The 15,291-nt window shown below is 40.5% G+C and overlaps 1 protein-coding gene across 5 annotated transcripts in view; it reads right to left on the bottom strand.

Annotated features, from left to right (window-relative positions):
- Positions 1-15,291, bottom strand: part of IQGAP2 (IQ motif containing GTPase activating protein 2) — a 299,037-nt gene that overhangs the window by 89,260 nt on the left and 194,486 nt on the right. For 4 of the 5 annotated variants that reach the window (XM_011284171.4, XM_019835765.3, XM_019835759.3 and 1 more), the window contains one exon: positions 2,900-3,063. In XM_011284171.4, coding sequence (XP_011282473.3) covers positions 2,900-3,063 — 164 coding nt within the window. Of the gene's footprint in view, positions 1-2,899; positions 3,064-12,519; positions 12,633-15,291 lie in introns of those variants that run through there. The other variant, XM_006927800.5, reaches the window with a different exon arrangement.

The raw sequence follows: 15,291 nt of genomic DNA, 5'->3' as shown, positions 1-15,291 counted from the left end.
CACGGCACTCCATCTTGACCTAAAGCTATCGGATTGGAATGCTCTGGAAGGGACTTGCATAGCCTGCCTATGAAAGATTTGTGGAGTCAAGGACAAACCGCATGTGGCTGTGGGCAGAGAGGAACCTAGGTCTATCTCTATCCTGTACCCAGAAGATCCCACGTGCGGTTTGTGGATGCAACAATTTGTGTGTGTCTAGCAAGGACTTTGTGACACAGACATCACTCAGCCCTTACCTGGGCAACCGCTGGCACCCACAATAATATTAGCTACATTATTTCAGTATTTTTTTGGGGTGCCAAGCTCCATGCAAAATGCTGAACACTCAAACACGTGTATGTTCACAGTATAATTATATATGATTACATGTTAACATAATCTATAGAAACATAAGTACGTGAACATACAAATACACTTTATTACATCTGTATGTTACTCTTAACCCCTCATCACGATCCTGTAAGATAGGCACTATTATATCCATTTTACACGTGTGGAAATGGAAGTATAGAGAATTCAAGGGACTTGACTAAAATCTCTGGTTACTTTGACAAAGCCAATATTGGAATGGTGCCTGTCTGTCTCCAAAGCGAGTAACTGTATCTTCCAATGCTGACAAGTGTGCCTCGGGCCACAGTCTTGGCTCCATCAGTGGGGATGGCAGGCGGAGACCCATTCTCCCCTCCGTGGGGTGTGGGGGCACAAGGCTTGGGTTTCAGTTTCACTCTCCTATTCGCTGGCCCGCTATTTATTGACCAGTCCCGTTCCTTCCCATCAGTTGAAAGGGCAACCAGCCACACAGCTGCTGTGAGGGTCAAATGAAGATAAATAATGTGAGGGCACCCCTAAAGCACAGGGGGTAGGGCAAGGCTGCTGCCATCCCCATCAGGTTAACAGTACAAAAGTCCCCGCCTTGGAGGGATGTTTTTATTCACCTTTAATGAGGCAGTTCAGTAGTACATAGGATTATATGTGCATATGTATGCAACATATAAATGTAAATAAATATGCACATACATAAAAAGATATACACTTTAATTTTTATTAAAAATATGTTTGCATAGATAATACATGGTACGAAGTTTATATTAAAAATTTATTTTCTTCTTCCCTCACCACTCACTTCTCTTTGCCAGAGTCAACACTTCCCTATGCTGCTGGAGACTACGTTATGCCAAAATAATTTCTAATACCTTGCATCAAAATGAGCTGCCTTGAAGGGGAACACCTCAGCCGGGGCAGTAGGTCCTATTCCACAAACTAAGTTACCAGGGAAATCTTGGCCCTTTGTGAGTTGTTTACATTTTTTTTTTAAGTTTAGAAACATTCATCATGTAATACATGTACTCTCTAAGAAAGTAAAATCCCAACAGCACAAAAACAGAAAACAAAGAAGTCTCCCATCTACACCAGACTTCTAGTTCACCTTCCAGGTGTTTCCTTCTGGACATAATTTATGCACATGCAAGAGTATGTTTATTATGGGTGTGTATCCCATTTTCAAGCATGTGGAAACTTTTTTTTTTTTTTACTTAACAATATACATATTGAAGATTATCCAGTATAGGCTCACTCAATTTTTCTGACGACCACAGAGTATTTCACTATATGGATATAATGCAACTTACTTAACTGGGCCTCTCTTGAAGGATATTTATATTGTTTGGGGTCTTTTGTTATTACAATGCAACAATAAACATCCCCTTCCCTCTGCCTTTATAATACAGGTTTCTGAATCCATTGGACCAGGGCATAGTTGCAGAACTAATTACTTTTTGGATAGTTTTGGATACATTACTTAGCCTAAGTTTCATTATCTGTAAGTAATGATAAGGACATTTAACCCACATGGCTGTTATGGATTATTATGAGGATTATATGAGATAATATGCATACAAATACGGAGTATCATGCCTGGCAAACAACAGGTGCTCAATAAATGTTTGTTCTAATCAAAGATGCTGTTCCTGCTTCAGATGAGGCAGTTTCGGGGTGGAAAGACCTATACAGAGAAGACCTCCACTCCTTGAGGTTTTGGCTTGCAGCTGGAGACATGGCATCTATGAGTGGGGTCGGTTCCAGGGAGCATCTCTCTCTCACTCTCAAGGAACAGATCATAAGCTTCACCACTCAGCACCCTTCCAACACTGGCCAGTATCTGTGGAACACTTCCTAACACCAGTCTAAGCTCTGCAGCATGGAAAAAATCCTGTGCTCTTCAAAGGGACTGTGGCCAGGTCAGTCTCTTCCTGTGCTGAGAACAAACCAGGCTCACACCTGCCCAGCACTGTATTCCCAGCCTGCACCATCCTGCTTTCCGCCCACCTAACCAGCTCCTCCTTCCCTTCCAGGGGCAGCTCCTGTTCTCTCTCCATGACCACTCCTCTTAGGATTCTAGCCCACAAAAATCCATGGTCTCTGAAGTATTCGGTGCATGCCTTGTTTTCACACTGTGTCACATACTCATCTCTACTGTTATTTAACTCTTCTATATAAGAATGCCCACTACCTCCATTTCTCAGCATCTTAAGAAGGACAGAGATCTTCAAATGTCATGTGTTCCTTCTACCCTTTTTCCCTCTACCACACACTATACAGTACACTATGTATACAGTATGTGCTCAGTAAATATCCAATGAATTGGAATCTGAACAAGAACTCACCCACCAGTGAGGTTTTAGTTAAAGTAAAAGCAGTGATTAGCTCTGGAGCCAGCTTCCTGCTCATGTTTGACACCAGGATAAAAATAGCCCTATTATTTCCATTTTGGTCCATAGGCAATTGTGGGAAGAGTATCTCATAAGCCGTAGGCAAAACAAATCAAGAAAATCCTCCCTCTCAGCCCTTCTCCCCCCACCCAGTCTGTAAATTTAAAAGCAACAAACCTACTAAGACTCACCATGAGTTTCTGCATTTTAGCATGGTATAAAACATCCTGGTAGTGCTGGGCGCAGTCTGGATCCACATCTTTGATCTTAGCAGTAGGTAAGAGCAGAGTATCTAAAGTTTTCAAAGCATTCCCTTCATCAATAGCTTCATTGATGTACCCTACAGCTACGATTCCTAGGGCAAGAAAAAAAGTTTTCCTCTTAAGTCACAGTACATCATAAGTTCTCTAGAATCACCTATAAGAAAGATGGAGTTAGAAAGGGGGTAGGGAACCCCCTGCACATAAGAAAACCTCTAAGAGCTAATAAGCAGAGCTAAGGCTGCAGGATACAAGGTCAATGTACAAAAGTGTAGAGTATTTCTACACACACTCAGTGTACGATGTGAAAATGAAATGGAGGAGAAAATTCCATTTGGAATAGATTCTAATCACAAATACATTATAACTACTTAAATCATAAACAGGAATAAATTTAACAAAAGAAGCATGAGACGTATGCTGAAAACCACGAAACGCCACTGAAAAAAATTAAAGATGACCTAAATAAATGGAAAAATCATCTCATGTTCATGGATCCAAACAATACTGTTAAGGCGGAAATACTCCTCAAACTGATCAATAGATTCAGGGTAATCCCTATCAAAATTCCAATTGCATTTTTCTTTCAAACAGAAATTGACAAGCTGTATCTAAAATTCACATGTAAATGCAAGGGACCAAGAATAACCAACGCAGTGTTGAAAAAAGAACAAAACTGGAGTTCTCTTAACAATTTCAAAACTTACTACAAAGCTACAGTTAATCAATACTGCATGGTGCTGGCATAAGGATAGATGTATGGATCAATGGAAAAGAATTTAGAGTTCAGAAATAAACCCTTACATTTGTGGGCAACTGATTTTTGACAAGACTGCCAAGACAACTCAACAAGTACAAGTCTTTATAACAAACGGCACTGGGACAACTGGACAGCCACATGCATAAGAATGAAGCTGGACTCTCTACATCAGAGCCTACACAAAAAAATAACTCCAAATGGATCACAGACTGAAGTGTAAAAGCTTAATCTATGTAACACTTAGATGAAAACACAGGAGTAAATCTTTGTGGCCATGGGTTAGGTGCTAATTTTAATAGTGACACCAGAAACACAACTAAAGAAAAAAAATAAATACACAGGATGTAAAAATGCAAACTTTTATGCTTCAAAGGACACCAGAGAAAGTGAAGGCAATCTATAGAATGGGGGAAAATACTTGCAAATCCTCTATGTGATAAAAGACTCGTACACCTTATATACATGTATACCAGATATATAAGGAATTCTTACAACTCAACAATAAGAAAGGAAAACCCAATTTAAAATGGGTAAAGGCCTTGAACACACACTTCTTGAAAGAAGATACACAAATGGCTAATAATCGCATGAAAAGATACTCAATATTAGTTATCAGGAAAATGCAAATCCAAATCACAATGAGATACCACTTCATAGCCACTAGGACGGCAATAAAAATAAGACAAACAGTAACAAGTGTGAAGATGTGCTGACGCTGGGACTCTCATACATTGCTGGTGGGAACAGAAAATGGTAGTCATAATGGAAAACAAGCAGTTCCTTAAAATACTAAACGCAGAATAACCATCTGATCTAGCAATTCTACTCCTAGGTATATACACTTTAGGGAACCACAGGTTCACATAAAAACTTAGACACTATTCTACTTATATGAAATATCCACAATGGGAAAATCCACAGAAACAAAGTAGACCAGTGGTTGCGGGTGGGGGGAACGGGAGGACAGGCAAAGGGGAGTGACTCTACAAAGTATCTTCTCGGGGTGATGAAAATATTATGAATTTAGATAGTGTGATGGTAGTACAACTTTTTAAATCCATAAAAGTCACCATAAAAACAATCAATGGGTGAATTTTATGGTATATAAATTATATCTCAGTGAAGGTGTTATAAAATGGGAGGACAACTTTATATACAAGTAGCAGGAGGAATGCTAATTTCTAGTGGAAACCTCACTTAGATAGCAGTGTGAAGGCAATGAGTGACAGAACCACAGAACAACAGAGCTGGAAAAATTTAATGTCGAGATGTACAGAAAAAAAACCCTGAAATACAAAGAGGTTTGGATATACATTCTATTCTTTAGATTATGTTACCACTTTGTGACGGATGCCAAAACAGAGATAGTTCTAAATCAAACAATTCCCTATAGTATCAGTAGAGCAAATTTCCAGGTCCATACAGGCCAATGCTGTCCAATAGGACATTCTGTGATGATGAAAACGTTCTCTGACTGGGCTGTCGAATACACTTCATGTAACTATTAAGCATTTAAAATGTGGCCAGTATGACTGACGAACTTAATTTTAAATTTTATCTAATTTTAATGATTAAAGTAGCTGCACGTGGTTGGGGAGTGTAGATAGGCCTCCTAGAGATTAACAGTCAGACATGTTTTTTAAGATAGTTTTAAGGTTTAGTTATGACTAATTACTATCACAAATTGCTTCTATTAAACCACCTGGTAAAATAACATCTGGAGCCCTAACTCATGGATATACCAAAAGAATAATAACCATATCTACCAGCTCAACCTTCAACCATCTCCATCATACCACAGGTTCTTAGGAAATAGACTAGAAGGTCCAGGAAAGAAAAATACAGAGCAAAGTCATGGAACTTGGCAAATTTTTGCAACACCAGCAAAGGGTATCTATTTGGAGGCCCATTCTCCGTACTACCTTATTATTAAAAATAAATTATCAACCAGTCATAAAATACTACAGTATATGCACGAATATACTTATATATAGTAGACACATGAACAATGTGGGGGTTAGGAGCACCAACACCCTGTGCAGTCAAAAATTCAGGTATAGGGAAGATGGCGGGGTAGGAGGACGCTGGGCTCACCGCGTCCTGCGGATCACTTAGATTCCACCCACACCTGCCTAAATAACCCAGAAAATCGCCAGAAGAGTAGCAGAACGGATTCTCCCCAGCCAAGCACAGATGAGAGGCCCACGGAAGAGGGTAGGAAGGGCGGAGAGGCGTGCGCGCTGCACGGACTGGCGGGAGGGAGCCTGCTGGCCAAGCAGAGCCCCGGAGTCTGGCTTGAAAAGTGGAGGGGCCAGACTGCGTGGGTTCTGCCAGCCAGCGGGACTTAACATCTGGGAGGTTATAAGTTAACAGCTCTGCTTGGAGAACGGGAGGGCTGGAGGACAACGGGAGGGAGAGTTGTTGAGTCCTGGATGACAGAGCGCAGCTTGGAGGGGAACAAAGGCGCTGGCCAGCGCCATCTCCCTCGCCCATCCCCCAGCCAAAACCCCAGGGGAACCAGTTCCTGTCAGGGAACTTGCTTGCACCTCGCAAACACAGAATGCTGTGTTTCTGCGGATTCATCCCTCCGGTGGGTCTGACTCCCTCCCGGTGCCACAGGGCCCCTCCCGAAGCGGATCTCCAAAGGAAAAGTGAGCTGAGCCTGCCCCTCCTGCCCCTGTGCACTTGGTGATCCACCCCAGCTAATACGCCAGATCCCAAGCACAAGCCTGGCAGTGTGCAAGTACCCCAGACAGGGGCCACACCACCCCACAGAGAATCCTGCCCCTAGGAGAAGGGAAGAGAAGGTACACACCAGTTTGACTGTGGCCCTAGCGGTGGGCTGGGGGCAGACATCGGGTCACACTGCGGCCCCGCCCACCAACGCAAGTTATTCAAGACAGCACGGGAGAAGTGCCCTGCAGGTCCGCACCACTCCAGGGACTATCCAAAATGACGAAATGGAAGAATTCCCCTCAAAAGAATCTCCAGGAAATAACAACAGCTAACGAACTGGTCAAAAAGGATTGAAACAATATAGCAGAAAGTGAATTTAGAATAATAGTCATAAAATTAATCGCTGGGCTTGAAAACAGTATAGAGGACAGCAGAGAATCTATTGCTACAGAGATCAAGGGACTAAGGAACAGCCAGGAGGAGCTAAAAAATGCTATTAATGATCTGCAAAATAAAATGGAGACAACCACGGCTCGGATTGAAGAGGCAGAGGAGAGAATAGGTAAACTAGAAGATAAAATTATGGAAAAAGAAGAAGCTGAGAAAAAGAGAGATAAAAAAATCCAGGAGTATGAGGGGAAAATTAGAGAACTAAGTGATGCACTAAAGAGAAATAATCTACGCATAATTGGTATTCCAGAGGAGGAAGAGAGAGGGAAAGGTGCTGAAGGTGTACTTGAAGAAATAATAGCTGAGAACTTCCCTGATCTGGGGAAGGAAAAAGGCACTGAAATCCAAGAGGCACAGAGAACTCCCTTCAGACGTAACTTGAATCGATCTTCTGCATGACATATCATAGTGAAACTGGCAAAATATAACGATAAAGAGAAAATTCTGAAAGCAGCTAGGGATAAAAGTGCTCTAACATATAAAGGGAGACCTATAAGACTCGTGACCGATCTCTCTGAAACTTGGTAGGCCAGAAAGGAATGGCAGGAGATCTTCAATGTGAGGAACAGGAAAAAATATGCAGCCGAGAATCCTTTATCCAGCAAGTCTGTCATTTAGAATAGAAGGAGAGATAAAGGTCTTCCCAAACAAACAAAAACTGAAGGAATTCGTCACCACTAAACCAGCCCTACAAGAGATCCTAAGGGGGATCCTGTGAGACAAAGTACCAGAGACATCGCTACAAGCATGAAACCTACAGACATCACAATGACTCTAAACCCATATCTTTCTATAATAACACTGAATGTAAATGGACTAAATGAGCCAACCAAAAGACATAAGGTATCAGAATGGATAAAAAAACAAGACCCATCTATTTGCTGTATACAAGAGACTCATTTTAGACCTGAGGACACCTTTAGATTGAGAGTGAGGGGATGGAGAACTATTTATCATGCCACTGGAAGTCAAAAGAAAGCTGGAGTAGCCATACTTATATCAGACAAACTAGACTTTAAATTAAAGGCTGTAATAAGAGATGAAGAAGGGAATTATAGAATCATTACAGGGTCTATCCATCAGGAAGAGCTAACAATAATAAATGTCTATGTGCTGAATACGGGAGCCCCCAAATATATAAAACAATTACTCACAAACATAAGCAACCTTATCGATAAGAAGGTGGTAATTGCAGGGGACTTTAACACTCCACTTACAGAAATGGATAGATCATCTAGACACACGGTCAATAAAGAAACAAGGGCCCTGAATGATACACTGGATCAGATGGACTTGACAGATATATTTAGAATTCTGCATCCCAAAGCAACAGAATATACTTTCTTCTCGAGTGCACATGGAACATTCTCCAAGATAGATCATATACTGGGTCACAAAACAGCCCTTCATAAGTATACAAGAATTGAAATTATACCATGCATACTTTCAAACCACAATGCTATGAAGCTTGAAATCAACCACAGGAAAAAGTCTGGAAAACCTCCAAAAGCATGGAGGTTAAAGAACACCCTTCTAAAGAATGAGTGGGTCAACCAGGCAATTCAAGAAGAAATAAAAAAAATATATGGAAACAAACAAAAATGAAAATACAACAATCCAAACGCTTTGGGATGCAGCGAAGGCAGTCCTGAGAGGAAAATACATTGCAATCCAGGCCTATCTCAAGAAACAAGAAAAATCCCAAATAGAAAATCTAACAGCACACCTAAAGGAACTAGAAGCAGAACAGCAAAGGCAGCCTAAACCCAGCAGAAGAAGCGAAATAATAAAGATCAGAGCAGAAATAAACAATATAGAATCTAAAAAAACTGTAGAGCAGATCAACGAAACCAAGAGTTGGTTTTTTGAAAAAATAAACAAAATTGACAAACCTCTAGCCAGGCTTCTCAAAAAGAAAAGGGAGATGACCCAAATAGATAAAATCAAGAATGAAAATGGAATTATTACAACCAACCCCTCAGAGATACAAGCAATTATCAGGGAATACTATGAAAAATTATATGCCAACAAACTGGACAACCTGGAAGAAATGGACAAATTCTTAAACACCCACACGTTTCCATAACTCAATCATGAGGAAACAGAAAGCTTGAACAGACCCATAACCAGCGAAGAAATGGAATCAGTCATCAAAAATCTCCCAACAAATAAGAGTCTAGGACCAGATGGCTTCCCAGGGGAGTTCTACCAAATATTTAAAGCAGAGATAATACCTATCCTTCTCAAGCTATTCCAAAAAATAGAAAGGGAAGGAAAACTTCCAGACTCAGTCTATGAAGCCAGCATTACTTTGATTCCTAAACCAGACAGAGACCCAGTAAAAAAAAGAGAACCACAATATCCCTGATGAATATGGATGCAAAAATTCTCAATAAGATACTAGCAAATCGAATTCCACAGCATATAAAAAGAATTATTCACCATGATCAAGTGGCATTCACTCCTGGGATGCAGGGATGGTTCAACATTCGCAAATCAATCAACGTGATACATCACATTAATAAAAGAAAAGATAAGAACCCTATGATCCTGTCCATCGATGCAGAAAAGGCATTTGACAAAATTCAGCACACTTTCTTAATAAAAACCCTTCAGAAAGTCGGGATAGAAGGAATATACTTAAAGATCATAAAAGCCATTTATGAAAAGCCCACAGCTAACATCATCCTCAATGGGGAAAAACTGAGAGCTTTTTCCCTGAGATCAGGAACATGACAGGGATGTCCACTCTCACCGCTGTTGTTTAACAGTGTTGGAAGTGCTAGCATCAGCAATCAGGCAATAAAAGGAAATCAAAGGCGTCAAAATTGGCAAAGATGAAATCAAGCTTTCACTTTTTGCAGATGACATGATCTTATACATGGAAAATCCGACAGACTCCACCAAAAGTCTGCTAGAACTGATACATGAATTCAGCAAAGCTGCAGGATACAAAATCAATGTACAGAAATCAGTTGCATTCTTATACACTAATAATGAAGCAACAGAAAGACAAATAAAGAAACTGATCCCATTCACAATTGCACCAAGAAGCATAAAATACCTAGAGATAAATCTAACCAAAGATGTACAAGATCTGTATGCTGAAAACTATAGAAACCTTATGAAGGAAATGGAAGAAGATATAAAGAAATGGAAAAACATTCCGTGCTCATGGATTGGAAGAATAAATATTGTCAAAATGTCAATACTACCCAAAGCTATCTACACATTCAATGCAATCCCAATCAAAATTGCACCAGCAATCTTCTCGAAGCTAGAACAAACAATCCTAAAATTCATATGGAACCACAAAAGGCCCCGAATCGCCAAAGTAATGTTGAAGAAGAAGACCAAAACAGGAGGCATCACAATCCCAGACTTTAGCCTCTACTACAAAGCTGTCATCATCAAGACAGCATGGTATTGGCACAAAAACAGACACATAGACCAATGGAATAGAATAGAAACCCCAGAACTAGACCCACAAACGTATGGCCAACTCATCTTTGACAAAGCAGGAAAGAACATCCAATGGAAAAAAGACAGCCTCTTTAACAAATGGTGCTGGGAGAACTGGACAGCAACATGCAGAAGATTGAAACTAGACCACTTTCTCACACCATTCACAAAAATAAACTCAAAATGGATAAAGGACCTGAATGTGAGGCAGGAAACCATCAAAACCCTAGAGGAGAAAGTAGGAAAAGACCTCTCTGACCTCAGCCGTAGCAATCTCTTACTCGACACATCCCCAAAGGCAAGGGAATTAAAAGCAAAAATGAACTATTGGGACCTCATGAAGATAAAAAGCTTCTGCACAGCAAAGGAAACAACCAACAAAACTAAAAGGCAACCAACGGAATGGGAAAAGATATTTGCAAACGACATATTAAATAAAGGGTTAGTATCCAAAATCTGTAAAGAGCTCACCAAACTCCACACCCGAAAAACAAATAACCCAGTGAAGAAATGGGCAGAAAACATGAATAGACACTTCTCTAAAGAAGACATCCGGATGGCCAACAGGCACATGAAAAGATGCTCAATGTCGCTCCTCATCAGGGAAATACAAATCAAAACCACACTCAGATATCACCTCACGCCAGTCAGAGTGGCCAAAATGAACAAATCAGGAGACTCTAGATGCTGGAGAGGATGTGGAGAAACGGGAACCCTCTTGCACTGTTGGTGGGAATGCAAACTGGGACAGCCGCTCTGGAAAACAGTATGGAGGTTCCTCAAAAAATTAAAAATAGACCTACCCTATGACCCAGCAATAGCACTGCTAGGAATTTACCCAAGGGATACAGGAGTACTGATGCAAAGGGGCACTTGTACCCCAATGTTTATAGCAGCACTCTCAACAATAGCCAAATTATGGAAAGAGCCTAAATGTCCATCAACTGATGAATGGATAAAGAAATTGTGGTTTATATACACAATGGAGTACTACGTGGCAATGAGAAAGAATGAAATATGGCCCTTTGTAGCAACGTGGATGGAACTGGAGAGTGTGATGCTAAGTGAAAGAAGCCATACAGAGAAAGACAGATACCATATCGTTTCACTCTTATGTGGATCCTGAGAAACTTAACAGAAACCCATGGGGGAGGGGAAGGAAAAAAAAAAAAAGAGGTTAGAGTGGAAGAAAGCCAAAGCATAAGAAACTCTTAAAAACTGAGAACAAACTGAGGGTTGATGGGGGGTGGGAGGGAGGGGAGGGTGGGTGATGGGTATTGAGGAGGGCACCTTTTGGGATGAGCACTGGCTGTTGTATGGAAACCAATTTGACAATAAATTTCATATATTGAAAAAAAATCAGGTATAATTTTTTACTCCCCCCAAATTTAACTAATCAGAGCTTACTACTGGCTGGAAGCCTCAGTAATAACATAGTCAAGTAACATGTATTCTTACAATGAGTAAGCCAGAGAAAAGAAAATGTTAAGAAAATCCTAAGAGAAAATATATTTAGAGTACTCTACTGATTTAAAAAAAAACCGTATAGTTCAAACCACGCTGTTCAAGGGTCAACTGTATATGCACACACATATACACACACACACAAACGGGGTTTTTTCACTTCCCAGCTTAGTGCTGATGTACAAGAACTAGGAAAGAAGGTAAACATTAACAAGCAGTAAGTTTTGAAAATAAATATTCCTGAAGCCAAACTCACTATTTCTCATTCTGTCAGTTATTTTTTCAAACACAATCATAAGTCACTTTACAAATGTGACACGCTATGGAATAAAGTAGTTATAATTTTTAAGAAGTATCTTCATCCCGATATTCAAACGCTAAGAATGAAGAGATTTATCTGTAGAAGAAAAGGGATGATCTAAAAGGCCAGAAATTATTCTAGATTCTAACACTTAAACATGTTTGAAGAAAAAGCAAAAGTAGTTCCCTAACACTCAAGTTACATGATCTGAAAACATTGGAAGAACTGAGGAAAGTCTAAGTACTATCCACATACAAGGTATTATCGTTTTACCCTGTAGTAGTTACAACCTGGAGAGCATGGGATACTTCATATCATTCCCTGGACATGAAGTCTCTTCGGTAGACTGTTCCAAATACTTTTAAACACCCCATCCAAAAATGATCCTAACAGAACTATGTCTGAGAAAGAGAATATGTGTTCCTAATGGCCAGTCACCTGGGAGTGAGTGCATTCCAGCTGACTTGGTTGAAACCACTTGTTTAAGTTTTTGTTTGATATGTTTCTAAGAACACAAGCTACTGAGGTCATAGTAAATGACCTCACAGGACATGTAAGACCTACCCAGAAGCCACCAGGGCACATGCGCATCACTTCCTCTGTTTATAAGAGAAGGGAAAATCCCATTGCTGAGCCCCAGTTCATGACCCACTTCTTTAAACCATCACAGAGACTATAACGTTCTATTCCAGTGAGACAGTGGATATTCTCTTACAGCTCATGCATTTGAGATAGCAGATGAGTTAACCTACAAAGACAAGTACCTACTAAATTAAAAAAGCAAAAATTCAAAGGACCAAAACTACCTTGTTTCGGCTACGTGGTTAAACTGATGCTCCTCTCTGGCTCCACCAGGAAAAGTGAACTTTCCAGGAAGAAATCAACAGAGCCTCCAAGTCTGAGGAAATGCACTTAGCATCTTCTCTATTAAATGCACCTTCCACATTTAGCACTTCCATTAGCTGTGGTACCTTATCCACATCACAATTCAGACACAGGATTAGACCTTGAAGTGTGTGTGTGGCAGGGGCAGGGTGGGAAGGGTAAAACACTTTCAAGGTGTCCATGAAAAATCCTTAGCTCTTTGGGGTGGTTTAATTACTATACTGTGTAATTTATGTCTGTTCACAATGGTGTATATTTTTATGTAGCTTTTAAAACAATTACATAAACAGAGGATATCACACTCAAGAATTCAAGAACTTTGAACAAAAATACCTCATCGTGACCTAATAAAACAAACCAAAGCACAGAGAAATTATATATTCTGCAATGAGTTCTGCAAATTCTAGAAAGGAAATATGATAAAGAAGTCTCTGAAATAACTATTGTGGTTATGGCATATGACCTTCATGACAAGATAATCAAAGGAAATATGATAACAGCCATGTGACGTACAGCCCATGGAAAATACATGTAGTGTTGATGCCTATACAGACAAATCCATACCAATCCAGAGATACCAATCCAAAAATATTTCTGCTTAGATATAACACCCACCTAACAAAAAGCCATTCTTTTTTTAAGGGATACAAATGTTACTTGTTTTTCTTTTCCTAAAAAAAAGCAAAAGCTCTACTGGATAGTCTGCAACAAAAATGGCATCCTCCACCCTGCTTTTTAATTAACGTCCAGAATGGGAGTAAAAGTGCAACCATTTAGCACTGAGAACTAATGCACCTTTGCCATAAAAGCAGCACATATAGAAATTACCAAAGGCCTGGACTGTGGGTATTGCCAGCAAGAACTAGGAAAAAATGAGAAAACAAAGATGGGACCTGATTCTTAGTTTTGCTTACCGAAACAGAGCAGTCCTACTCTTGAATTGCATTAGCCAAAGCACTCAAACAATTGCTGCAGGAAACTCAAGAGTGTGCAGCTGGGAGTCAAGTAGCAGGGCAGGAGGGCAGGGGGCTGGGGGTGTGAACTTTGTAACAGGACATACACTAGTGTCCGTCCAGACCAGACGATATCAAACATCTGCTCACATTAGTGCTTCCCTCTTGACTAACATCTGGCAAGAACCACCAAGGCAACGTGTCAGAAAAAAGCTAAGTGGGCTGTGTGCAAACTGTCCGATTGCAGGGATTCCAAAATGTCTCCAAGGACACGCAGAGAGGCAGCAGCAAGCTGTGTGGTCAGAGAAGAGGAAATTTAGGTTTATAGAACTTAAAAAGGACAAAATGAAGAAACTGCCTGGATATATGTGTTAACAGCGGCCCATCTGTGAATATGATGTCAAGGCAGCATATCTGAATACATGTTATCTATTAGGCACCTAGAGCAAGATGTTTAACAACAACAACAACAACAACAACAACAACAACAACAACAAAACAAACCCTGCCATGATGCTGGGCACAGGGCTCATAGGAAAGAGTAAAGAAAGCAAAGCAGATTATGCAAATGCAATTAAATAACAAAGTCATATGTTTTTATCTCAACAGGGATTTTACTATCCCAAAGTTAGATTCTGCCTTAGAAGACCAGACCTAAGACCTCACCAAAACGCACTAGAACAGCCTAAACGTGTGAGAGAGCTATCTGCCTATTCAGTCAGCAAACTTAGAATGAGTTATAGGTCAAAGATGGAGGACAGAGGGGAGGTCACGGACATCAGCGATCTTAATCTAAATGTTGCTGACAAATCAAAGAGCTCAGAGGAAGCCAAAGATGATGGTGCTAGTTTGTTTTTATGATGAAACAGACCACGTGGAACTTGAATTTGATAGTTCATGCTACAGGAAAGCAGTGACTACACTAACTGCTCAGTTACAGAGCTCTTGATTCCACACTCTGTTTTTGCAAGCAAGAGGCAAATGATAAGGAGGCAAGTGTATCTTCAAGAAAGCATGTTTCAGAGCATATCTTCTTGGGATTGTCCATTTTCACGCAGGTAGCTCATAATTTCTAGATACACAGTCAATCATCAATCATGGTATGTGATCCTAAAGCAACAGTTAGTTTTTGTTCCAATTTCTTCTTAGGGTAGGAACATGTTCAAACTTCAAAAAAAAAAAAAGGGGCGCCTGGGTGGCGCAGTCGGTTAAGCGTCCGACTTCAGCCAGGTCACGATCTCGCGGTCCGTGAGTTCGAGCCCCGCGTCAGGCTCTGGGCTGATGGCTCGGAGCCTGGAGCCTGTTTCTGATTCTGTGTCTCTCTCTCTCTCTGCCCCTCCCCCGTTCATGCTCTGTCTCTCTCTGTCCCAAA

This window comes from Felis catus, chromosome A1 (genome assembly GCF_018350175.1).
Source record: "Felis catus isolate Fca126 chromosome A1, F.catus_Fca126_mat1.0, whole genome shotgun sequence".
NCBI lineage: Eukaryota > Metazoa > Chordata > Mammalia > Carnivora > Felidae > Felis > Felis catus.
This window is presented reverse-complemented; position numbering and strand designations above follow the sequence as displayed.